Genomic DNA, 27,642 nt, shown 5'->3' on the forward strand with positions numbered 1-27,642 from the left:
TTTTCTCTGGAGTGTTGGAAACTGAGGGGAGATCTGATAGAGGTTTACAAGATTATGAGAGGCATAGATAGAATGGACAGAGTGCGTCAGTTTCCCAGGATTGAAATGCTTAATATCAGAGGCATGCATTGAAGGTGAGAGGGGTAGGTTCAAAGAGAGTGTGAGGGATAAGTTTTTTTACTCAGAGTGTTGCAGATGCCTGGAATGCACTACCTGGTATGGCAGTAGAGGCAAATATATTGGAGGCTTTTAAGAGGCATTTGGATAGGCACATGGATGTAAGGAAGATGGAGGAATTAGGACATGGTGTAAGTAAGAGGGATTAGTGTTTGTGTGTTTATAATTTGCTTTTAGCTGGTTCGGCACAACATTGTGGACCGAATGGCCTGTTTCTGTGCTGTACTCTTCTAGGTTCTACGTTCAGAGGTTGATTGATTCTTGATTCGTAAGGGGTTCAAAGGTTACAGGAAGAAAGCAGGGGAATGGGGTTGAAAGGAGAATTAAATCAGCCAAGATGGGATGATGGCACAGTCTTGATGGACCAAATGGCCCAACTCTTCTCCTACAGTATGTCTTAAGGTTTTGTGTAGTTCCATGATCGACCAATATCTTGTCAAATAAGTAAGAAACTCAGGAATATTTATTGATCGTGTATATCAGTTTGTGACAGTAAGTGGGCAGGTTACCGCGGCCTTCATATTGTGAAATACAAAGCAAGTGTAATATTGTAGGGCCATCACTGCTAGCTAGAATAAACATGACTATGCATTATGTGAGCTGAGATCCCAGTGTCAATTATTTGAATAATTCTCCCTCATAATATTGAAAGATTTGAGGTGTTGGAAATTAATTGAGCTTCATTGTATCCATATCTGTCCAAAAAGGATGCAATGAAGAAAAACATTTCTGCTTCAGCATGTTGAAATGGTGGCATAGCTAGCAGAGCCTCAACTCAAACAACTCAGGTTCAATCCCCACTTCTGCTGCTGTCAGTGTAACTTGCACGTTCTCACTTTCTTCCAAATGCTCCAGGAACCTTGCATATCAAAGTGAAAGTCAAAATAAAATTTATTATCAAAGTACGTACATGTTACCATACACTTGAGATTCATTTTTTGCAGGCATTCACAGAAAAAAATAAAGAAAAGCAATATAATTTATGAAAAACTATATATAAACAAATACTGACATCCAACCAATGTGTAAAAGACATATTGAGCAAATAAAAAAGTACAGAGAGCATATGAGTTGTAATGAATCCTGTAATTATCTCCAAAACATGCAGGGTGGTAGGTTAAATAATCATGGCAATTGTCCCTAGAATGTAGCTGAGTATGAGAGGGAGTGGCTGCAATAATGTTATACAGGGACCAGTGCAGTGGGTGAAAGGGATTGATCTGTGGGCTGAATTTTACAAGCTGGGGTGGCCTTCTATATCCAAAATATGAAGATATGGAAACTGTAAAGACTGTAGTTTCTGGAATATGAAACAAAATTCCAGTGTTTGATGGCTCTGGGCCTGAACTTGATGGAATTCTGAAGAATGAGGGAGGATCTCATTGAAACCTAAAAGATACTGAAAGGTCTGGTTACAGTGGATGTGGACAGGATGTTTCCATTAGTAGCAAAGTCTAGGATCAAAGGGCACAGCCTTGGAATAAAGAGATGTCCGCTCAAAACCGGAATGTGGAAGAATTCCTTCAGACGTAGAGTAGTGAATCTGTGGAATCATCGCCACAGGGTGCTGCGGAGGCAAAATAATTGGGTGTGCATATGGAGAGATTCTTCATTGTAAAGGGATTAAGGGTTACAGGGAGAAAGCAGAAGAATATGGTTAAAAAAAACGAGACATATTTGAATAGTGAACTTGATGGTCTTACAGGCATAAAATCAAACTGCTGGATCCTGCAGAGCCTTGACACATGGTCTCAAACGAAAATATCTGTCATTTCATTTCTACCACAGATGCTGCTTAACCTCCTCAGTTCTTCCAGAAGTTTCTTTTTCTTTGCATTAGAGATATCATACCATCAGATTCAAGAACATTTACTACCTCTCAATCATTAGGCTCTTGAACAGAAGGGGATAACTACACTCACTTGCCCCATCATTGAAATGTGATCTCACTTTAAGGACTTTCTATCTCATTATCTCATGTTTTCATTATTTATTGCTATATATTTATATTTACACAGTTTGTTGTCTTCTGCACTCTGGCTGATCCTTCATTGATCCTGTTATAGCTACTATTCTATAGATTTATTGAGTATGCCCACAAGAAAATGAATTTCAGAGTTGTATATAGTGACATATATGTACTTGGATAATAAATTTTACTTTGAACTTTGAACATGGATCTAAAATGCGAATCATATTTCTCTCAGTTACTGGGCTAGCTGAGGCGACTACAAATATCTGTTAAGCAGCCTAGAGGAAGTGAAAGATTTCATCCCAATGTCAGTCAGTTACATACTTCTCACATTATTCAAAGGATTACAAGACATGATGACCAAGGTCAGTCTCAAAAGAAAGACCTAGGATGAGCTGTTTCGCCTTTCTCACCAAGGAAAACATTATGCGTGCTGTCTGAGGGAGCAGACTCATCCCCGAACCAAGAACACCCAAATGTTCCAAAGATTTACATATTTCATGTACATATCAGGGGGTAACAACTCTTGTGTAACATCAACCACAGGCCAAAGGATTCCGATGATTCACTTCATCACTGGCATGGAACCAAGATTGAACGAAGTATACAGTGGTGGTTCACTTATAGTGTTTTGAGTTTTGGACAAGTCAAGAGCAAACTCAGAGATGACACCAATCCAATTAGAGTCACAGAGCACTACAGCACAGAAAACAGGCCCTTTGGCTCATCTAGATCATACTGAACAGAATCTGCTTTGTCCCATGGCCCTCCAACACCTCCCATCCATGTACCTGTCCAAATTTCCCTTAAATGTTAAAATTGAATCCACCACTTCAGCTGGCAGCTCATTCCACACTCTCACTACTCTCTGAGCGAAGACATTCCCCTTCATGTTCCCCTTAAACCTTTCACTTCTCACCCTCAACACATGAATTCCGGTTGCAGTCTCACCCAACCACAGTGGAAATAGCCTGCTTGCACATACCCATCTATACCCATCATAATTTTGTATACCTCTATGAAATCTCCCCTCAATCTCCTATTACCTCTACAAGAAACAAAATTCAAAACAATTGCTCCATAACCATGCAGAATCCAGGAAATCCAAACACGAATGCAACAGTCACAACATGCTGGAGGAACTCAGCAGGTCAGGCAGTATCCGTGGAAACGATCAGTCAATGTTTCGGGCCGGAACCCTTCGTCAGGACTGAAGGGTTCCGGCCTGAAATGTTTACTGATCGTTTCCACGGATGCTGCCTGACCTGCTGAGTTCCTCCAATGTGTTGTGAGTGTTGCTTTGACCCCAGCATCTGCAGAGTATTCTGTGTTTACGAATGCAACAGGTTAGCCATTGGATCACTCAAACACGGTTCAGTTGCATTTGAGCTGACTTACAATCCACAGGGCCCTAATGCAAAGCTGGTGGTAACTACACAAGAAGCGGAAGTCTGCTGCATCCAGTACCTCTTCCACTTGGCTCTAACATTAACTAGTTGCACAGTCAGCTGACTCCACACAGATACAAACGATGCCAGATTGCTCACCACATTCATCAAGTTCTGCAGAAAGTGCAACACAGGACACGTTATTCCACCCTGTGCCTGTGCCATTGTTTAGACTCCACTCACTATTTGCCTCCACGTTGACTACCAGTACAGATTTAGCGTCTCGGTGATCCTATCGAATGAGCAGGGTGCGTGCTGAATAAGTGGGAATTGGACTTATTTCTTTCTGTGCATCGGAGGGAGTGATTTCAGTGCCAATTCTCACGTGGCGGTGCAGTTTCAGAATGATTACTTCACTGGGTTTAATGTCCAGAGGCCTGGGTTCAAATCCCTCCATGACAGCTGAGCAAATTAAAAACAGTTCAGTAAATAAATCTGGAATTAAAAAGCTGAATTATAACTATGAAACTTAAAAACCATCTGGTTCAATAACATCCATTAACGGACTGAATTGCTGTCCCCACCTGGTCCAGATACACGCAACTCCACACTCTTTGACTCTTAATTGCCTTCTGAGTTGACTCAGTGAGCCACTCTGTGTATGGGAGGATAGGGGTGGGCAGCAAGTGCCTGTCACGCCAGCAATGCCCACAGTCTCGGCAAACAATTAAGAAAAGCATCAAACATACCTCGCGCTGTTGCGGAGCCCGCTGACTTTTTGTTTGCCTCGCCGAAGACATCCCCTTCGATAATGGAGCTCTTCCCCTCTTTCTTTTCAGAGGCAGTGGTCTGTGCTTGGGCTGCCATGGTAGCTGATCATAGTTCAGTAAACGGAACCTAAGACCCAAGTTCAAGCAATCAATACAGAGGGAAAATTGAATGAAACAGGTTGCATGAAGTTTCTTAACTGAGTGATAAACATTTATACACTGAGCAATTATGGGGTGTGTGAAGAATTAAACAGCTTCTTTCTTGAATAAACATTGAGACCACTAGTTAAGGTGTTTAACAGAGCATGGGAACCCATTTCTGTCCTTGCCAAGCACAATCACAGATTGCTGTGTTTACTACTATTAAACAGCAATTATTGCAGAACTAAGTAAAAGGATTCATTGTAGCCGGTTGTGATAGAACCTGCAGCCGTTTCAATATATTTCTTTCCTCATATACAATCTGGATCCACTCACAGGGTTTACAGCATTAAGGTTGTTAGTCTCAGCACACCTGCTGGTTGGATCAAAGGCCATTTTAAGTGTGCAGAAGCAAAATGATGTGAGGTCAGGAACAAGAAACAGAAATTGCAGGAAATATGCACTTGTGAATGGAGATAGGTCTACCTCTACACCTCGCCCTTCTTTAAAAATCTCCTTATAACCTCAAAGGTCCTCATCCATAAAGATGCAGCAAACTGAATAGCCGTTCTAATACTTTCTTATGTGACAAAATGTCCAATATTGATAATGGAAGCCTAGAGCACTACAGCACCGAAATGGGCCCTTTAGTTTGGCATAGACTAGATGGGCCAAAGGGGCTGTTTCCGTGGTCCAGTGCTCTATGACTGTAGACCAGGGGTTCCATGGAGCCTTCCCATTAACCAAGGGGTCCATGGACTCCGGGTTGGGAACCACTGCTCTAGACTCTAGTCCATGTCGAACTATTAATCTGTCTAGTCCCATTGACCTGCAGCAGGGTTGTAGCCCTCCATCCATGTACCTATCCAAATCTATCCGAAAGGCTTCTCTTGTTTCCTTGCCAACCCTTTGCTCAGGTGGCAGTCTTAGTAACTCTGAGTCCCAAGTCAGAAGATTATGAGTTCAAGCACCACAAAAACAACACAGAGCATATTCTAAGTAGCATGATGCTGGGAATATTGAGTCATAGAACACTAGGCATCTGTTAGTCTCGTGACACCATGGATTTGTGCCTTGGAAGATTTCCAGGGCGCAGGCCTGGGCAAGGTTGTATGGAAGACCGGCAGTTGCCCATGCTGCAAGTCTCCCCTCTCCACGCCACTGATGCTGTCCAAGGGAAGGGCATTAGGACCCATACAGCTTGGTACCGGTGTCATCGCAGAGCAATGTGTGGTTAAGTGTCTTGCTCAAGGACACAACATGCTGGCTCAGTCAAGGCTCGAGCTAGCAACCTTCAGATCACTAGACGAACTCCTTAACCACTACAGATTGAACACTACAGCACACTATACAACACTACAGCACAGATAAAGGCCTATCAGCCCATCTAGTCTGTGCTGAGCCATTAACCTGCCCAGACACATCGATCTGCACCTGACCCTCCATACCCTCCCAACCATGTCCCTATTCAAATTTCTCTAAAGTGCTGAAATTGAACCCTCATCCACCAACCACTGCTGCTGGCAGCTCATCCCACACTTGCACCACCCTAAAAATGTGGAACGCTGCATGAACTTGTGTGTCATACTTGCGCAGGGGCCATGCTAATCTTTTCTGTATTGGTCTGAATTCAGTATATGCAGTGCTAAAGCGAGCACATGTTATTAATAGTTGCAAATGTAATGGACTTTAGTGCTCTTTAGTATTTTATTCTGACAAAGGTGCTATATAACTACAGGTTAATATCCGTGTAGCATACGTCTGATCTTATGCCACTACTTTTCTGTCCTATGGTGAACATTAAAACCTCTCCCACAAGAGTCAAACACGAGGAAATCTGCAGATGCTGGAATTTCAAGCAACACACAAGATTATTTCTTACTAGCTCTTCTTTTAGTTAATCCTGACGAAGGGTCTTGGCCCGAAACGTCAACTGTACCTCTTCTTAGAGATGCTGCCTGGCCTGCCACATTCACCAGCAACTTTAATGTGTGTTGCCCACAAAAGTCAGTTTCCATTCCTTTCCCCACACCTTCCCAAATTTTCCCAATTTTGGAGGAAGCTGGATGACTTTTTTAAAATTCACTTTTAGTAATATTCTTTCTTGGAATCCGTATTTTTAGTCAAGTCAAGTCAAGTCACTTTTTACTGTCATTTTGACCATAACTGCTGGTACAGTACACAGTAAAAATGAGACGTTTTTCAGGACCATGGTGCTACATGAGACAATACAAAAACTACACCGAACTACATAAAACAACCCAAAAACTACACTGAACTACAGACCTATCCAAGACTGCATTAAGTGCACAAAACAGTGCAGGCATTACAATAAGTAATAAACAAGACAATAGGCACAGTAGAGAGCAGTAGCTTGGTGTCAGTCCAGGCTCTGGGTATTGAGGAGTCTGATGGCTTGGGGGAAGAAACTGTTACATAGTCTGGTTGTGAGAACCCAAATGCTTCGGTGCCTTTTGCCAGATGGCAGGAGGGAGAAGAGTTTGTATAAGGGGTGTGTGGGGTCCATCATAATGCTGTTTGCTTTGCGGATGCAGCATGTGGTGTAAATGTCTGTAAAGGTGGGTACAGAGACCCCGATGATCTTCTCAGCTGACCTCACTATCCGCTGCAGGGTCTTGTGATCCGAGATGGTGCAATTTCTGAACCAGGCAGTGATGCAGCTGCTCGGGATGCTCTCGATACAACCTCTGTAGAATGTGGTGAGGATGGGGGGGGGGAGATGGACTTTTCTCAGCCTTCCAGAAAGTAGAGACGCTGCTGGGCTTTTTTGCCAAAATCAACATGTCTTGTCCATACTTAATCAGCCTTCTTCCGTCACTGAAGCCCTTCGGGTGAAGGAGCTGTTGAATAGTTATTTATTTAGAAACATAGCACAGTAACAGCCCCTTCTGGCCAATGAGTTCATGCTACCCAATTACACCCATGCGAGTCATTAACCTACTGACTCACACATCTTTGGAGTGTGGAAGGAAACCCACAGAGTCATAGGGAGAACGTACAAACTCCTTACAGACAGCGGTGGGAATGGAAGCTGGGTCTCTGGTATTGGAAAGCGATGCTACCCACAACACTATTGTGCCGCCCTTTGCAAGATTTAGGCTCAATGAACAAAGGATAGATGTTTTTGATACTCTGAGATTTATGTGATTATTGGACTGTACTTGATATCGGTCTCCTTCAGTTTTCCGATGCTTTTTTCCTTGTGGCCGAATGGCAGGTGAGTGATCTGTTAGTGTGTGTGTGTGTGTGTGTGTGTGTGTTGTGCTGCATTTTCTGCGAGTGATGGGGCCGGGGATTGTTATTGTCGCTGTTTCTGCTGGGAGGAATTGGGGCCCTTGTTGCTATTGTTGCTGTTGTTTCTGCAGGGAGGGGTGGGGGATTTGCTGCTACTGTTGCTGTTTTTTTTTGTCTGTGGGGGAGGGACGTGGATTTTAGGGTTTGAGAATTTTGTTTCTTTTCTTTTTCATGCCGGGAGGTGGAAGTTGGTGTCTTTTCTTTCAACAACTTCCACGGTCTTTCTGTATTTCGTGGCTATCTGGAGAAGACAAATATCAGAATTGTATTAGACATGCATACTTTGACAATAAAATGAACCTCTGACCTTTCAACAATAAACTTCCAGGTGAGGATGGTACGCAACTTTCAATCATTGGTAATTGATTTATAATTGTCATATGTGCCAAGATACCATAAAAATTTCTGTTTCACGTCCCCCTGCTGAGTAAATTGAACTGAATGGTGATAAAAAGGAAATTGAGCTTTGAAGTGTTCAAGTTGTGCAAAGTGTTAAAATGTTGTTCCCTGGCCTTTAAAGCCTACACTGATAGGATGAACATTACCACCTCTGCTGATTGAAAGATCCAGGGAGACACAAATAAGAAGTGCAATGGTATTTTTGAGGATTAAGTGGGAGTGAAGAGAGTGCAACATAAGGCAATTTCACCATTTAATTAGAATCAGCACTATTACCAACTTAAGTGATCAAGATGAACAGAGTTACGAGATTGCAGGGTAATTTATGGTTGGTTTGTAACTGTCAAGTACAGTGCAGGTAGGAAATTAGGTGCATGGGCCATGGAGGGGTAAGATCATAAGGTCAAGAGTTCATCATTATCATACAAGAGGTTCCTTCAAGAGTCTTACGACGACAAGATTGAAGCTTTAGTTTAGCCTTCTCAACCAGTGGAAAGGGGGAGAAGAGAGAACTATCTGAAGTCAGAGAGGTCTTTGCATATGTTGTCTGCTTTCCTGGAGCAGAAGAAAGTGTAGACGGAGTCCATGGCTGTGAAATTGGCTTCCATGAACTGAGCCCTGTCCACAACTCTTTAATTTCTTGCAGTGATGGGCAGAGCAGTTGCCGTACCAATACAGAGTCTGCAAGTGATGGTGTTTCTTGCACCTGGTCTCCTTGTCCTTCTTGGTAGTAAAGGCCATAAGTTGAGGGGGTGATGTTGGACTAAACAGGCTGGATAACTGCAGTGTACTTTGTAGATGGTATGCACTGCAGCCTTTGATTGAGTGAATGAATATATAGATGGTTGATGGAGTACCTATCAAGCAGGCTGCTGGTTTTTGCATGATGTTGTGTTTGCTGAGAATTGTCAGTCTAAGCTAATGCAAGCAAGTGAAGAGTATTCCATCATGCTCCTCATGCCTATAGATGGTGCTAACATATTGGGATGAGTCACTTGCCTCAGCTCTTAGTCCCTGTTCTGCAATTCTATCTATAATGATCATTTGATTGGTCACATTAAGTTAGAGTTGAGATTGGTTTATAATTGTCACATGTACCAAGATACAGTGAAAAGCACGCTTTGTACACTGTTCATACAGATCAATTCATTACACAGTGCATTGAGGTAGAACGAGGTAAAACAATAACAATGCAGAATTAAGTGTAACAGCTGCAAGAAAGTACAGTGCAGATAAACAATAAAAGGCACAATCGTAATGAGGTAGATTGTGAGGTCAAAGGTCCATATTATCAGAATCAGAAGTAATATCATCGACATATGTTGTGAAATTTGTAGTTTTTCCTACATCATTACAATGCAATACATAACAGTAAAAGCTTTAAATTACAGTAAATGTACATTCTGATTCTGATATATATATAGAAACATAGAAAACTTACAGCACAATACAGGCCCTTTGGCCCACGATGCTGTGCCAAACATGTACTTACTTTAGAAATTACCTAGGGTTACCCATAGCCCTCTATTTTTCTGAGCTCCATGTACCTATACAGGAGTCTCTTAAAAGACCCTATCGTATCCGTCTCCACCACTGTCGCTGGCAGCCCATTCCACACACTCACCATTCTCTGTATAAAAAACTTAACCCTGACATCTCCTTTGTACCTACTTCCAAGCACCTTAAAACTGTGCCCTCTCGTGCTAGCCATTTCAGCCCTGGGAAAAAGCCTCTGACTATCCACACGATCAATGTCTCTCATCACCTTATACACCTCTATCAGGTCACCTCTCATTCTCCATCGCTCCAAGGCGAAAAGGCCGAGTTCACTCAACATGTCTTCATAAGGCATGCTCCCCAATCCAGGCAACATCCTTGTAAATCTCCTCTGCACCCTTTCTATGGTTTCCTTCCTGTAGTAAGGTAACCAGAACTGAGCACAGTACTCCAAGTGGGGTCTGACCAGGGTACTATATAGCTGTAACATTACCCCTTGGCTCTTAAACTCAATCCCACGGTTGATGAAGGTCAATGCACCGTATGCTTTCTTAACCACACAGTCAACCTGCACAGCAGCTTTGAGTGTCCTATGGACTCAGACACTTTGATCCTCTAAACTGCCAAGAGTCTTACCATTAATATTATACTGTATTCTGCCATCATATTTGACCTACCAAAATGAACCACCTCACACTTATCTGGGTTGAACTCCATCTGCCACTTCCCAGCCCAGTTTTGCATCCTATCAGTGTCCCGCTGTAACCTCCGACAGCCCTCCACACCATCTACAACACCCCCAACCTTTGTGTCATCAACAAATTTATTAACCCATCCTTTCAGTTCTTCACCCAGGTCATTTATAAAAATCACAAAGAGAAGGGGTCCCAGAACAGATCCCTGAGGCATACCACTGGTCACCGACCCATCCATGCAGAATATAACCCATCTACAACCACTCTTTGCCTTCTGTGGGCAAGCCAGTTCTGGATCCACAAAGCAGTGTCCCCATGGATCCCATGCCTCCTTACTTTCTCAATAAGCCTTGCATGGGGGGCGGGGGGGGGGTTATCTTATCAAATGCCAAGGTCCATATACACTACATCTACTGCTCTTCCTTCATCAAATGTGTTCAGTCACATTCTAAAAAAATTCAATCAGGCTCGTAAGGCACAACCTGTCTTTGACAAAGCTATGCTGACCTACTCCTAATCATACTGCCTCTCCAAATGTTCATAAATCCTGCCTCTCAAGATCTTTTCCATCAACTTACCAACTGCTGAAGAAGGACTCACTGGTGTATAATTTCCAGGGCTATCTCTACTCCCTTTCTTGAATAAGAGAACAACATTGGGAACCCTCCAATCCTCCAGAACCTCTCCTGTCCTCACTGATGATGCAAAGGTCATTGCCATAGGCTCAGCAATATTGTATTATATATATAACAAATAGTTAAATTAAATAAGTAGAGCCAAAATAGAAATAAAAAATAGTGAAGTAGTGTTCATGGGTTCAATGTCCATTCAGAAATCAGATAGAAGGGGGAAGAAGCTGTCTCTGAATTGCTGAGTGTGTGTTTTCATGCTCCTGTACCTCCTTCCTGATGGTGGCAATGAGAAGAGGGCATGTCCAGGGTGAGGGCGGGGGGGGGGGGGGGTCCGTAATGACGGATGCTGCCTTTTTGTGGCATCGCTCCTTGAAGATGTCCTGGATGCTGGGAAGGCCAGTGCCTATGATGGAGCTGACTGAGCTCACAACTTTCTGCAGTTTATTTCGGTCCGGTGTCACACAATACATCTTTTCAAGAATCTACTAACAGTGGGATAGAACTTGTCCTTGAATCTGGTGGAATGCACTTTCAGCCTTTTGTATTTTCTGCCTGAGGTGAGAGAGAAGAAAAGAAGGTATCCGGGGTGGGTGGTGTCTTTGATTCTGTTGCCTGCAGTACTGAGAGGCATAGATAGAAGTATAGAGTTTCTAGTGCATGATGGCTCCATGAATGTTGATGGCGGAGCATTCGATGATGGTAATGCCAGAATGGTGTCAGATGTCAAGGGAAATCACCTCACTTCTGCTCTTGATGAGATATGAAAGAAGTAGTCCTTGCAAAATGCAAACTAGGCATGGGTGAGTAAGCATCAATCGACAGCTTCCATCAATTCCCTGATGATTGAGAGTAAGCTGACTGGGCACTAATTAACTGGATCAGCTTTGTCCTGCAGTTGTGAACGGGGCATGCCTGGAAGGCTTTCTGCATTGCTGAGTAGATGCAAGTGTGGCTAGCAATACAACTAGGGCCGCAGGTTTTCAGTATGACATTTAAGAGCTAGTCAAGATCTCACATTCGTTGCAATATCCAACATCCTCGGCTATTTTTTGCTATTATCTGGAGTGGATTAAGTTGTAATGATAAGGAGGCCTCTCAACACTTCTGAGTCATAGTCATAGAAAAGCAGAGCACAGAAACTATTCCACACCAAACCATTTAAACTGCCTACTCCCATCGACCTGCACCAGAATTATACCCCTCCTTACTCCTACCATCTCTGTACCTATCCAAACTTATCCTAAATGTTGAAGTTGAGCTCACAAGCACCACTTGTACTGGCAGTTTGTTCCACACTCTCACAACCCTCTGAGTGAAGAAGATTCCCTTCATGCTCCCTTTAAACTTTTCACTTCTCACCCTTAACCCATGATCTCTAGTTATAGCCCCACCCAACCTCAGTAGAAAAAAGCATGCTTGCATTTACCCTATCTATGCCCCTCATAATTCAATCTTTCCTTATAACTCAGGTCCTCCAGTCCCAGCAGTATCTTTGTAAAAATTATGACTTGATGGCTCCTTGCTGATGTTTCAGCCATTTCTCTAGCACTTCCATGCTGGACTCCAATATTGTTGAGGGAAGGGGTGTTTGTAGAGCTCCTTCCTCTCAATAGCTATTTAATTGTCTACCACTAGCACAGCTAGATGTGGCAGGGCTACATATTTGACATAAGATTGCTCACCCTTTTCCGATGCATGCTACTTTTCCTGTTTTGCACACATATATGGCAGCTTCACCTAGGTTTGCCGAGTCATCATCTTTAAGTAAGCCTAAGACAGTTCTTAAGGCTTTTGGTTCTCGGCCTGGAAAATCGTCTCTTTGTTCCTCTCCGTAGATGCTGCCTGACCTGCAGTGTTCCTTCAGCAACTGCACTTTGTTCTTAAGGTTCCTTAAATTTGTTATAGCTGGAGGAGGTAGCGGGGATAAGCTCCCACTAACTATTAAATGCTTCCAATGGTGTGTAAATAGCTTCTGACAACCAAGTCCAGCTTCTGGACTTCACGTGTGGCTTAGCTAGCAAGCCCAGTGGAACAGTTTCTACTAACAGGAGAAGCAGCAAAGGTGGGTTTCTGGCCCCTTAAAACCTGTCGTTTCAGACAATGGGGCTCGTCAGCCGTGGTTGGCAGGAAAATCCCGAGGTTGGCAAGAAAAGTCTGCATGAGCACAGTCACCCTGTGTTGTTGTTTCAATTTCCTGGTTGGGGTAAGGCCAGTGTTGTCCATTGATCATCTGCTTTCCAAGCGACCTGATTCTATTTCCATTGTGAATAAAGGCCTAATCATTTGCAGCCTATCTCCTTTAAAGTGTTATTCGAGAACACTTTGAAAGTTTCAAAGTTTGAAGTCCATTTAATATCAGAGCGTGTATACAGTACTCAGCCTGAAATTCAACCTCTTCGCAGGCATCCGCGAAACAAAGAAACCCCATTGAACGATAGAAACATGGCGCCCCCGAAGCCCCCTCACCCTCCCATCACACAAGCAGCAGCAAAAAGCATCAACCCCACCCACACCAGAGAAGCACCGACCACCACACCCTCCCCCACCATGCAAGCAACAGTGAAAGCACCAAAGGGTCGACTGATCCAGAGTCCATCAAACTACGGTGCAAACTAAATGCCCTATTGGCTCCTAAAACAAGCTCATTGTTGACCAATGAGCACAAAACTCCTGAGGGCTGCAGAATTTCTTGCTGTCAACAACACAGGGTGACTGTGCTCATGCAGACTTTTCTTGCCAACCTCGGGATTTTCCTGCCAACACTGCAGGACTTAGACGTGACCAGGACAAGGAGGCGGGCAGCAAGATTCATTGCGGGCACTACCCACCCTGCAAACTGTCTGTTCTCTTCTGGAAAATGTAATAGGGCTATTAAACCAAAAACTTCACACCATTTTTAACATTTCTTCCTCCGGGCAGTTAGTCTGATCAACCACTCTAGTTAGCTCTCACACCACCCTCTATTACCTCCATCACTGCAGTGCATTGTAAAATACTTTAAACCACTTTTTATAATGCTGTTTACATTGGACATATGTACCGGTACTTATGTATTTTGGGGTAGCAGGGTGGAGAACTCTCTACCAAAGGAGGTGCAAGGCACTCAGTCCCTCTGCTAGCCTGCAGGTCACCCTTGGGCAAGGTGTAGCACCTGCCTAGCCGCCCCCCACCCGATCGGGGTCACGTGAAGCCATAGGAGCAGGTGGTAGATGGTCTTATGTGCAGCTGGTGCATATCACAAATCCTGGTTACGTGTCCACTGACACCTGGCAGACAATCTACAAACATATAAAGAGTATTGATAATGGCTGGGGTCACCCGTCTTGTAAAGACACTACCCAGAAGAAGGCAATGGCAAACCACTTCTGTAGAAAAAATCGTGAAGAACAATTATGGTCATTTATGGAGAGACCATGAACACCCACGCCACACGGCACAGCACATAACAAATGAATGAATGATTTATGTAGTTATAGACAATTTACTGAATATCTCTACCTTAATCTCTAATTTTATTCTTAACAGAATTCCTTATTCCCAATAATTATTGATTGCTTTTGTTTTTTGTTGTACCCCGACCAACACTACCTAATACATGTAAGTGTATATGCCAAATAACGTTGACCCTTGCCGCAGTGAGATAGACTTTCAATTCGTTCTGGTTGGAAATGGATAAAAGAACTAATGCTCACGTTGTAGGAGTTCTAAGGTATTCAGGGTTCTGAAAAACAGACGAGGAATGAGTAGCGGCCAAACAACGCTGAAGCATCCAATAAAACTAATCTATTAATAAATTGGTGATCTTTTTGTTCATCTATTTGTTACATCAAACCATTCTTGAAGATTTATAGCATATTTCTAACAACACCACAGTTACATGCAAATGATTGTAGATTGATAATCAGTAGACAGTCTGGTGTAAAGAAAAATCCAACGACTCATGTCAGGAGTAAACAAGCAATGTAGTTGCTGGATTCTTGTTCCATATCTCTGTGATTTAAATGAATTCCAGGTTTCAGTTCAGGCCCCCAACAGGCTGTGGTTCACATTGAGATTCCCAAAGGGGTGTCATGTCAAATCATGGGCACAGTTATTTTTGATTGGGCCTCACAGTGGGGCCATCCCACCCACAGCCATTTGAGCTACTCAAAGCACAGTAGATTTGGCAGAGATACTTCCACCAACCCGCCCCCCCCCCACCCCGTCATAGTCTGAAATGGCAACAGATACTCTGCACTAAAGCAAAGGATGAAGTGAAGAATATTTTTCAGGAAAAACAAACCTTTCTACTTGAGAATGCATTCAATTAATTTCTTGATCTTTTTTTTAAATGTACCTCTTTTTCCACATTGTCCAAAATCCTACAAACTTGGACTTGTGAAACAAAAGAATAAGACCTTGAGGAGGAAAGGCAAAAGTTTAAAATGCTTGTTATAAAAAAAACTGACTTTTGTAGGTTTAAATTTACAGATCAGAATAATGTTTATGTTATAAACACCACAGCTTTTTTTCCAAATCTGTAAAGTTATTTTACTGAGGTGAATTGTTCCATGAGGCAAGTAAACAAAAAAAAAAAGTTAAGGTTGGGTAAATGTCGCTCAACTAGTGTTTATTTCTGAGAGCAATTCAACACCACTGATCTGTAATGAATTGAATAATATGCAAGACACTGGGATATGAATCATGCATTTAATTTAAACAATGAAATGTCTCCCATGTGGCAAGATGGAAACACTCCCAAAAAGGCTTGAGATCTCCAACATGTGTTCTTTTACTCATGATTAACTGCAGATGTCAGTAATCTAAACTAAAAACAGAATGCTGGAATATTCAGCAGGTCAAGCTGCATCCATGGGAAGGGAATTTCTCCTTCCTAGATCCTGTAACTTATATCAGCCTTAACAAAGTGCTCTCACAATATTTATTCCCTACCCAGGGATTCATCCAACTGAGGATAGGTTGAACTGCAATCTGTTGAATATAGAATGCCATGGAATGTTGTACAAAGGATAAGTGATCTATATATATCTTGGCAACATTCCCATGGTCCATCATAGACATATTACGAGCACAGATCCCACCAAGGTTCGCATTTTAAACATAAACTTTCTCTTGGCTTAAATGTGATGAATTATTCAACAGAGAGCATTTTAAAGATTAACTTTATTAATTACATGTACATTGAAATATCAAAATATACAGTGAAATGCTCAGATGCCGGGGAGAGAGACAGCGTGGCCTGCTGCTGTGCCCAGAGGTTTTTCTGCATTTTGGATCTGGATATGGATTTGCACTATGGACTATGGACATTTTTTTCAGTTTTATCATTTTTTTAAATATATTCTGTGTTTTCGCCCGTTTTTTCTCAGTCTTTTTTTTGTGCAGGGGAGAGAGGGCTGGGGTTCGATGTTCTTATTTTGTTTTTTTTGTTAGCTTTTTTGTGTGGGGAGAGAGGAATTTGGAGGCCGATGTTCTTGTCACGTTTCGTGCAGGGGAGGGGGTTTTGGGGGTTGATAATCGTGTTGTCAGTTTTTTTTTCTTGGCTTCGTGGCTATCTGGAGAAGAAGAATCTCAGAGTTATATACTTTGATAATAAACAGACCTTTCAACCTTTGATTTCTATCAGTGACCAACATGTGCTGGGGGCAGCCTGCAACTGTCGCCACGCTTCCGGTGCCAACGTAGAATGTCCACAGCTGACTAACCCTAACTCATATGTCTTTGGAATATGTAGGAGGAAACCAGAACACCCAGGGAAAACTCACACAGTCATGGGGAGAACATATAAACTCCTTACAGACAACCGATCACTGGCACTCTCAAGCATTGCACTAGCTGCCATGCTACCGCAAACTGACAAGTTGATAGCGGTGGTCAGATGCAGACTGATGTGGCCAAGGATGGACCTGATAATGATAGTTTAGTTGAGATGGAGACCAGATTTGGAAAGAAGTATCATTGTTGGATATGTATAGGCCATAGCTGAAAACAGAACCACAAAAAAAAGACCTTCTGACAGTTGGACAAAGAAGACAAAGGTCAAAATTAAAAATAAATTTATTATCAGAGTACATATATATCACCATATACAACCCTGAGATTCATTTTTTGTGGGCATTCACAGTAAATACTAGAAATACAATAGAATCAATGAAAGAGCACGGCCAACAGGTAGCAGAACAGGAGAGTGTTGAAGCTACTGAGAGTTTAACTCTGGGGATGGGGTGGGGGTGTGGTGAGACGAGGTGAGGAATGCACTAGGTCCTATTCAGAGAGAATTTTTCTGTTTAGGACATGGTTGCTGGTGACAGTAAATGAGACATCACGTTGGAGGTTTATAGCGGAAAAAGTAATTCAGCAAACAAAAGATTTAAAAATGAATTAGGAATTAGGAAAGTGGTTTGTGAAATGTACACATATTTTGTATGATTAAGTGCTGCTCTTAATTCAAGCACCTACCCAGAGGCTGGAAATTGATGGATATCACATGAATATTTATTTATTTATTCTGTATTTTAGCACATCCAGGAGGGAATGCCAAAGCACAAACACACATTTCCAGTTAAGCAGGAATTAGTTTCAGACAAGCCTCTTAAAATAATCTACTCCGAAAAAAAAGATAAAGTGGCTTTATTAGAAGTGAAACCTCCCTTTGCGATGGAATTGAATTGAATCCAATGCACACGGATGTTAAGGAGATGTAAACGCAATGCTAATCGTATTAAATGCCTAATTCTTTTACTTCCTCTATTCTGGTTTCCTTGATTACCATACCAGTTCTTAACACATGCTGTTCCTCACCCTCCTCCCCTGCCTCTCCTCTTCCCTCCCCACTTTTCTATTCTCTCCCCAACCCCATTCCTTACTCTTTCTTTTCCACCTCCCCTCTCTCCTCCAGCAGCAATGGTGGCAAGGATTATGGTTTGGGCCACAAACCCCTCAACCCAGAAGACGTAAATTGGCATCATGAGTCATCGCCATTGCCAAGACCTTCATCGCCGATGTCCTGGGGGTCACCACTGGCCAGAAGTCCAATTGGAAACATAACATAAGTTATGTGGCTGCAGGAGCCAATCAAAGGCTAGGATTGATTGGCACCTATTTAACCTTTAAACATTATTCCCTCTCCCATCAAAGCTGAAGTTCAAGATATCAATAAAATATAGTCCAATTATTTACCTCAACTGCCCAATAGTAACTCATGTTGTGTTCCTTATATTTATACATACTGTGGGTTACTAATAAAAGATCATATTCTGGAAGACATAGAACTTTTATTTACAGCAACAACCACATGTGTCTTACAGTGCCATGCTTCCAGATCTTTCTATCATTCCTGCGCATGCTCAGAGCTCTCTCCAATCACATTCTTACACGTGATATCACCACATCTTCCTTTCCTTAAAAAGAAAAACAATTAGCAAGATTGACCTTAACAAATGCATAATTTAACATGTCTCTATCAGTCTCTCTGGGGGTTTACAAACACGAGTAGACCTTCTAAGTGGTTCACACAGTTCTTGTGTTTCGTTGTTATTTTCATGTTTTGTCTGGTCTGCATCAGTTAACTGAAACTCTGAAATTGGCCCTTTCTTGAGGTCTTTGTGATTTCTTCTTAACACTGCTCCTTCTTCTGTTCGGACCATGTATGATCTGGGTTCTACTTCTTCAAGTACTGTAGCTTTCTTAATTCCTTCACTTCCATTTGTAATGAAATACGAATCTTCTTTTCTTCATCTACTTCATTCGTTAACCGTGTAATCTCTTTTTTATGCTGAGACTTCATCATTTCAAGAAAACTTCTCAATTCCTTCACTTGTGCTTTCACTTCTTCAATTGGATCCTGATTCTTGTCACTCTTTGGCTTCAGTTTAGTATTGTACTGTGCCGGCAAGTTTGGCCTCTGTCCTCCTGCAGAGGTGAGATTGTGATGGAATGCATGGCCCATTGATGCGTGTGCGTTACTTCCAGAGGGCAAAATTGCAACTCCTATTTTTGGTGGCAATGCTTTTTCAGATGCTGGTAACAAAGGAATGGGTCTGGAAGCTTTCTTTATGACTTCTAGCCGTTCCATTCTGTCAAGCTCTGTTTTCAGTTGATGATGTAATGCAAAAGGTACTTTTCTACATGGATGTACTATGGGCTGTTCTGTGCTGTCAATTTTAATCGTGTGCTCTCCTGGAAGACAACCAAGCCCTTTGAACAAGTCCTCATACTCTTTCATCAAGTCACTGTATTCTGACTCTGTGTCACTGTCCAGGACTAAGACTCTTTTAACCAAATTCAGTGTCTCACAGGCAGATAAACCCAGTATTGACTGTACATTCTTTGGCATCACCACAAATGAAAGCGTGTGCGCAATATCTTTATGTGATACTTTTGCCACACATGTTCCTCTAACTGGAATGTCTGTACCTGAATACCCAGTCACTTTTATATTTGTCTTATGTAACTTTGGTCTTTGCTTTAATGCATTAAACTCAGATTCTGCAAGAACAATTACTTGTGCTCCAGTATCAAGTTTAAACAGAATATTGTTTTGGTTCACCTGCAATGGAATAGTCCAGTCATTCTTACTTTGTTTGTTTTCACAAGCATATCTATATAAGACTCCTCAAGTTCATTTTCAAGCACTGCATTTACTTGTTTTATTTTCTTCCTCCTTCTGCAACAGCATGAAAAATGATCACTCTTACCGCAGTCATTGCACATTTTCCCATACACTGGACACGATTTTGTCTGATGCGGCCACCCACAGCGATCACATAACTTTTTTCTCTCAGATGACGTCTTGCTTTCTGTCGGTTTTGTTATCGTTTTATTATTTTTCCTAATATGTTTGCGCTTTTTAAAAATGCCTATGTTGTAACTCTCAGTGAAAGTGTCTTTAGCCTGTGACATCACGGTTTCCAAAGCTTTGCAAAGCATCAAAGCTTTTTCGAAGTCTAAGTCTTGTCCTCTTAACAGTCTTTCCCTCAGACCATTATCCTGAATGCCACAAACAATTCTGTCTTTAATGAGAGAGTCTGTCAGTTCTGCAAACTTACATGTTTTACTCCGGTGTCTCAACTCTGTAACATATCGATCAATTGTTTCACTAGCTCTCTGCGCACATGTAAAAAATCTGTGCCTTTCGTACGTCACATTCTGACACCATGTTGTGTTCTTTATATTTATACGTACCGTGGGTTACTAATAAAGAATCATATTCTGGAAGACATAGAACTTTAATTTAACAGCAACAACCACACGTGTCTTACAGCGCCATGCTTCCAGATCTTTCTATCATTTCTGCGCATGCTCAGAACTCTCTCCAATCACGTTCTTACATGTAATATCACCACACCTCCCAATCCTGCAACCACTGCAACTGTTATGTTTTGTAACTTCAAAGCATTAAACTAATTCAAAGGAAGGCACTGGAGTCTGAAATATGAGTCTAACTTCGAGTTTACTTTAAGCGCATATATCATGTGGCAGCGTAATGACTTGTTACCCATTGTGTAATCAAACCCTTCAATCTTCCCGATGTAGCCTCCCTTTTCTGAATTATTTTACGATTATTATCACTCAGTACTCACCCTTTATGAACCCGTGAATTCTTCCATTTTCCGACTTCCTTTTAACACTCGACCGCATATTCCCTTCCACATAACACGTGCTGTGCAGTGTTTTTTAAATTCAACTCTCTCTGCACATGCTGCGCTGTGTTTTTCACTCGCCATTCTACAGTGCACTTTTTTTTAGAAGTAGAACGTATCACTGCATTTTGATGAGCCGTCTCAGGTTCATTTCAAAAATACCTTGTCACCATTGTTATGTTTTGTAACTTCAAAATATTAAAATAATTCAAAGGAAGACGCAGGAGCCCAAAATGTGAGTCTAACTTTGTGTTTACTTTAAGCAAGGTGCACATGTTTCATATGATAGTGTGATAATTTATGTAATTCATGTATTTATACATGTAACTCATAATGAATTATTTAAATGAACAAGAATGCTTAGTGTATACATATACACACAAGATTACTGTACTTAAATATTACTGCAATATTAAATACACAACAACCACCAAGGGGAACTAGGACAGTAGGAAGATGAGTACACCATCAGCAGCAGGTTTCCCTACAAGTTACATTGTATCCTGACTGGGAAAGTTATCACTCCTCTTTTATTGTCACTGAGTCTAATCTTGTAACTTCACAATGACCAGTATTGGATCACAAGAAATACAGCAAACTTCAAAGTAAATTTCCTCCACGAGGACCACAAGCTTGTCCTAGGGTTTGGAGGCTTGTGTGTATCAACGACCCTCAAAGCTATGCCGTCTGGAGTCAGGGCTTTGGGCTTTGGCTCTTGGTAGGGTCAACCATGCCAAATAAGTTAATATTGAGCAGAGAGTGAGTTTGCAAATTTGGAGTGAGCAAAGGATGTGGGAATGGCAAGGGCTGGGCGCTGCGGGAGGGGTTTAGGGCTGGTGACAGAGGAGGGGTGCCGGGGGTGGTGGGTGGGTGGTGTGGGTGCAGACTCACCCAGCCCTGAGCACCAGGTAAGGTTGTTTGATTCCAGACAGTTGGATTATTGATCATTACAGAATGTCTCCCTGGTGCTTCCTGCTCTCTCCCCTCTCCTTGCTCCTTTTCCCCAACCATGATTCCCATCTCCCTGTCTCCTTCCCACTCTCAATCCGCAATAGAGACCCATATCAGAATCAGGTTTATCATCACTCACTTAAGTCATGAATTTTGTTTTTTCTTTGCAGCCAGCAGTACAGTGCAATACATAAAATTACGACAGGACTGTGCAGAAGTCTTAGACACCCTAGCTATATATATATGCATAAGACTTTTGCATAGTACTGTAAATTTCAAAAAGTTAACTGGTTGAGGAGAGTTTAGATCAGGGGTTCTGAACTATTTTTGTGCCATGCACCAATACTACTAAGCAAGGGGTAGATAGTAGTTTATAAAATTATGTAAGGCATAGACGAAGTTGGCAGCCAATATCTTTCGCCCATGCTTGAAACATCCAGTTCTCCAGGGTATGTATTTAGAGTGAGACATTGAAAATACAAAGGAAAAGTGCTATATGTATTCTTTCAGGTTTTGTGGGAGGTAATGGTTAGCACAGCACGATGGGCTGAAGGGCCTGCACAGATCAGTGAAGTAGGGGAAAACATTGCGGAATCGTTAAGAAATGAATGAACCATCACAGCAAGTAGAAAGAAGGGAAGTTGAGAAAGCACTGCAGAGAAAATAGGTAATTTATAAACACATGAAATTCTGCAGATGCTGGAAATCCAGAGCAACACACACAAAATGCTGGAGGAACCTCAGGCAGCATCTATGGAGGAGAATAACAGTCAATGTTTTGGGCCGAGACACTTCATCAGGACATAAAGTCCTTTAAAATAAAGTTACCTATTAAGAAAATCTTTCATATTCGGCTGGGTTTGCGTTCATATATAGATTGTTTGTGATTTAGATTTAAATGAGACCTTTTTGAAAGCTCTTTGATATAATGGGAAATTGGTCACCAAACAATAAAGAAGTGGGATACAACCAAATGCCAGGAATGTTACTGTGATGTTTGGTGACTGTGTTTTCTCTAGAGGGAAATATCTGCAAATAATTATTCAGAATTACAAGCAGATTTATCCTCCATCCCGTGCACAGGAAGAAAAACATGAGAGAAAGTGAATTTACAGGAGGGCTCTTTGTTAAGGGACTGGCAGCTATTTACCCTTTTCCTGTGTATTGTGGTCAATCAATGGAACATGAACCCACTTATTGTATATCCAACCTTGCTACTGAGTGCCCCTGGGTCAGATGCAGGTTAGAAGTCCTTTCATCCTACCCAGAAAAGGTGTCAAGTAACTGCAAACACTGAAAGACAACTCCCAGTTCACAAGCATGCCTATTTCCAGGCATCTTTATGGCTTTTACTAAGTGACCAATTTAGTGTCATTATGACCTGCCTTTGCTTTACTCTGGCCATCCCTTTTGTCATTTAATTACTCATCTCCTACATTTTATCACAGATTTAACCCTTTTGTTCTTCACCCAGCCCCTCCTCCTCCCCCAGCTCTGTCCTTGCAAAAACACCACTTGTTCCCACAAGGTCCCTCATTGGCAGAGGTTCATTGAAACATCAGCTGCATGGCAGCAGTGGCCATGTTTCTGACGTCCAACATGAGCTGCAAAGCACTTCAGAATGGTCAGAGTTTGACAAAGGGTTGTTGTGATTCAGAATCAGAATCAGAAGCAGGTTCATTATCACAGGCATGTGATGTGAAATTTGTTTCAAGCTCTTTTTTCTCTGTGATTGTCGAAGCAGTAGTCCAGTGGCTGAGTGACAATGTTAACAGAGCAGCAAGCTCACCAGTTCAATGACCTGGGTTCAATCCTCACATCTGGTGCTCTCTGTGTGGAGTTTGCATGTTCTTCCTGTCACTGTGTGGGTTTCCTCTGGGTGCTGCAATTTCCTCCCAGGTCCTAAGAAGTGTGTGTAGGTAGATTTATTACTGAATGAAAATTATCACTAGTGTACCATGGTCCGATGCGGCAATTCCAATGCACAGGAATGCAAGAAGCTTCTGGTGAGATAGTGGCACACTCGGATGCGGCAGACTGCAAGGAGCCAACCTGGTGGCACATGCTTTCATGCCGTGGTGTCGACTGTTTGGAGCGGCCAAGGAGAGAAGCATGGGAGTCGGTCCCCTGAAGCAGTGTGGCGCGGTATCCATGCCAGTAACAGTGCTGCCCTCTAGTGTTCATTCAATGGAAGACAAGATCATCTGCGCACTGTTGTGGGTTTGCTCTTGCCAGCAATGCTCATGGGTCAGGGGCTTGGGCTAATTTATTGTTTTTGTGTGGCTGTGTGTTTAACTGCTGTCTTGAATCACTGAAGAATGCCTGACAGCTGTGGCAGGGCTTGAGTGCTATCACCTCCTACAAAGTGAAAGTCGGCAACATTGGAGACAGCAGGGTTTTCCTCACACATGAGCTCAATGCCTCTATGCTCACTTTGACTGTCAAAACATGGAGGGACCCATCACAAACTCCCACAGCCCCTGAGCATCCTGTGATTTCAGTCTGCAAAGCCAACATGAGGGTAAACCCATGGAGAGCATCTAGCCAAGATGGGATACGAAGCCAAGAGCTAAAGACCTGTGCTGACCAACTGGCCGCTGTGCTCACTGGCATCCTTAACCTCTCACTCAGCAGCCTGAGAGACCCATCTGCTTCAAACAGGCTTCAATTATACCGGCGCGTAAGAAGAATGTGGTGATCCGCCTCAATAGCTATCTTCAAGAGGCACTTACATCCACTGTGATGAAGAGTTTTGAGAGGTTGGTGATGAACCACATCATCTCCTGCCTGAGAAGCGACTTGGATCTGCTCCAGTTTGCCTACCAGCACAACAGGTCCACAGCAGTTGCCATTTCATTGGCTCTTCACTCAACTTTGGAACATCTGGACAGTGACGACACATACATCAGACAACAGTTTGCTATTCCATGCTATCATCCTGACAAAGCTAATCGATGAGCTTCAAGACCTTGGCCTCAGTACCTCTTTATGCAACTGGATCCTTGATTTCTTCACTTGCATTCCCCAGTCCATTTGGATTGGCAACAACATCTCTTCCCCAATATCCAACACCAGAGGCATACCTCAAGGCTGTATGCTTAGTCCCCTGCTCTACCCATTTTATTCTTATGACTGTGAGGCCAGGCACAACTCCAATGCCATATGTAAGTTTGCTGATGACACCATTGTCCTTGGCTGAATCTAACACGGTGATGAATTAGCATATAGGAGGGAGATTGAAAAGCTGGCTGAGTGGTGTCATAAAGACAACATCTCACTCAATGTCAGCAATGTCAGCAAAACCATAGAGATGATTATTGACTTCAAGAGGAGGAAACCAGAGGTCTATGAGCGAGTCCATATGTGGATTAGAGGTGGAGAGGGTCAGTAAACTCCTTAGTGTTATCATTTCCTGCCCTATATCCCGTACATAAGTGCCATGACAAAGAATGCATGACAGTGCCTCTATATTTTTTTTAGATTATGAGGATACTCAGTCCTCGTTTATTGGCATTTAGAAATGCATGCATTAAAAAATGATACAATGTTCCTTTAGAATGATATCACAAGAAACACAGGACAAACCAAGACTAAAACTGACAAAACCACATAATTATAACATATAGTTACAGCAGTGCAAAGCAATACCACAATTTGATAAAGAGCAGACCATGGGCACGGTAAAAAAGTCTCAAAGTCCCGATAGCCTCATTATCTCACGCAGACGGCAGAAGGGAGAAACTCTGCCTGCCATGAACCTCCAAGCGCTGCAAACTTGCCAATACAGCACCATTGGAAGCACCCAACCGCAGCGGACTCTGAGTCCATCCGAAAATTTCGAGCCTCCGACCAGCCCCTCTGACAGCTTCTCCGAGCACCATCCTTTGCCAAGCGCTTTGACCCCGCCCCGGCCACTGAGCAACAAGCAAAGTAGAGGACTCAGGACCTTCCCTTCCGGAGATTCTGGACCACACACTAGCAGCAGCAGTGAAGCAGGCATTTCAGAAGTTTCACCAGATGTTCCTCCATGCTCTCACGCCCATCTCCATCAAATCAGGATTGTGCACGGCACCCTACTTGACAAATAACAGACATCACCACTGGATTGGCTGCTGTGAGCTGCGTCGCGTCGCCATCTTCTCCTCCCTCCTTTCTTAGAAGTTTGTGAAAATTTTGCATGACATCTGAAACTTTGTCAATCTCCTAGAGACGTGGGGTAGAGATTATACTGACAGGTGGCACCACGGCCTGGTACGGAAACACCAATGCCCTTGAACGGAAAAACCTACAAAAAGTAATGGATACAGTCCAACCAATCATGGGTAAAGCCCTTCCCACCATCGAGCACATCTACGTGCCGTGCCATCGTGGGAAGTAGCATCCATCATCAGGGACCCCCACCACCCAGCCACATACTCTCTTCTCACTGCTGCCATCAGGAAGAAGGGATGGGAGGCTCAGGACCAACACCAGCAGGTTCAGGAATAGTTCTTACCCCTCAGCCATCAGACTCTTCAACCGGAGGGGATAACTTCAGACAACTTCACACACCCCACCACTGAACTGTTCCCACAACCTATGGGCTCACTTTCGAGATTGTACATCTCATGTTCTCGACATTTATTGCTTATTTATTTTATTTTTTCCTCTTTTTGTATTTGTACAGCTTGTTGTCTTTTATACAGTACATTGATTGTCTCTCATTGGGTGCGGTCTTTCAGTGATTTTATCGTGTTTTTTAGATTTACTGTGAAAGCCTGCAAGAAAAAGAATCTTGGGGTTGTATATGGTGACATATATGTACTTTGATAATCAACTCACTTTGAATTTTTTTTTGAACTTACAGCAACACTATGACCACCATGTACAACACTGGAGTTTGTTTTTATTGTTCAAATTGTGTATTTCTTTTTAAAAACCAGCATTATTTATGTTTAATTCATGTTTCCTTGTAAATGTTGCACACTGGACGCTACATGCTTGTGATGCAAGTAGGATTATATTGCACCTGCACCTGTATTAATGGATATGACAATAAACCTGACTTGGACTTTGTGTGTAGGCAAATATTAGAATCTAACAGGAATTGATAGGAATGTGGGGAAAAAATCATAGCAATGGCTGAAGGATTCGTGTCCATGGGTGTTTGATGGTCAACACAGAACAAGTGGACCAAAATACCTTTTTCCATATTGACTGTCTCTATGACTCAATGATCCAGCAGCCTGGCCCCTTAACTTGACTTCAGTCATGGGGAGAAATTGGATAGGTTGTTTATATGCCATGGAGCAAAAGAGATTAAAGGGTGACGTGTAGAAGTATGTAAAATTAGAAGATGCATTGATATGACAGACGTTCAGTGGCCACTTTATCAGGCATTCCCTGCATGTAATAAAGTGGCCACTGAGTGTACGTTCGTGGTCATCTTTGCTACTGCAGTGCACTTCAAGGTTCGACATGCTATGTGCTCAGAACTGCTCTTCTGCACACCACTGTTGTAACATGTCATTACTTGAGTTACTGTCACCTTCCAGTCAGCTTGACCAATCCGGCCATTCTCCTCTGACCTCTGTCACTAACAAGGCAGAACTGCTGCTGGCTGGATGCGTTTTGTTTCTCGCACCATTCTCTGTAAGCTCTAGAGACTGCTGTGCATGAAAATCCGAGGAAATCATCAGCTTCTGAGGTATTCAAACCATCCCAGCTGGCAACAACAACCATTCCACGGTCAAAGTCACTTAGATCACATTTCATTCCCATTCTGATATTTGGTCTGAATGACAACCAAACCTCTTGACCGTGTCTGCATGCTTTTACGCATTGCATTGCTGCCACATGAGTGGCTGATCAGATATTTGCATTAATGAGCAGGCGTACAGGTGTACCAAATCAAGTGGTCACTGAGTGTCCAGGCAGAATCTTTTCTAAGGTAGGGTTGTCAAATGATGGAAGCATAGGTCTAAGGTAAGAGGTAGGAGGTTGAAAGGGTTTTAAAAAGGGGCAATAATTTACACAGAGAGTGCTTGATATATAAGAGGAATTGCTGGTGGTGTCTGATATAACA

The 27,642-nt window shown here is 42.5% G+C and overlaps 1 protein-coding gene and 1 non-coding gene across 3 annotated transcripts in view; both read right to left on the reverse strand.

Annotated features, from left to right (window-relative positions):
- gli2a (GLI family zinc finger 2a) overlaps positions 1 to 27,642 on the reverse strand; it is a 592,799-nt gene that overhangs the window by 417,465 nt on the left and 147,692 nt on the right. For both annotated transcript variants that reach the window (XM_072258704.1, XM_072258698.1), the window contains exon 3: positions 4,287 to 4,434. In XM_072258704.1, the coding sequence (XP_072114805.1) occupies positions 4,287 to 4,404 (118 nt within the window). In that variant the 5' untranslated portion in view covers positions 4,405 to 4,434. The remainder of the gene's footprint in view (positions 1 to 4,286; positions 4,435 to 27,642) is intronic.
- Positions 6,000 to 6,106, reverse strand: LOC140198543 (U6 spliceosomal RNA). Its single transcript, XR_011886197.1, has one exon. It is a non-coding gene; the product is annotated as a U6 spliceosomal RNA (small nuclear RNA).

The sequence above is a fragment of the Mobula birostris genome, chromosome 5 (genome assembly GCF_030028105.1).
Source record: "Mobula birostris isolate sMobBir1 chromosome 5, sMobBir1.hap1, whole genome shotgun sequence".
Taxonomy (NCBI): domain Eukaryota; kingdom Metazoa; phylum Chordata; class Chondrichthyes; order Myliobatiformes; family Myliobatidae; genus Mobula; species Mobula birostris.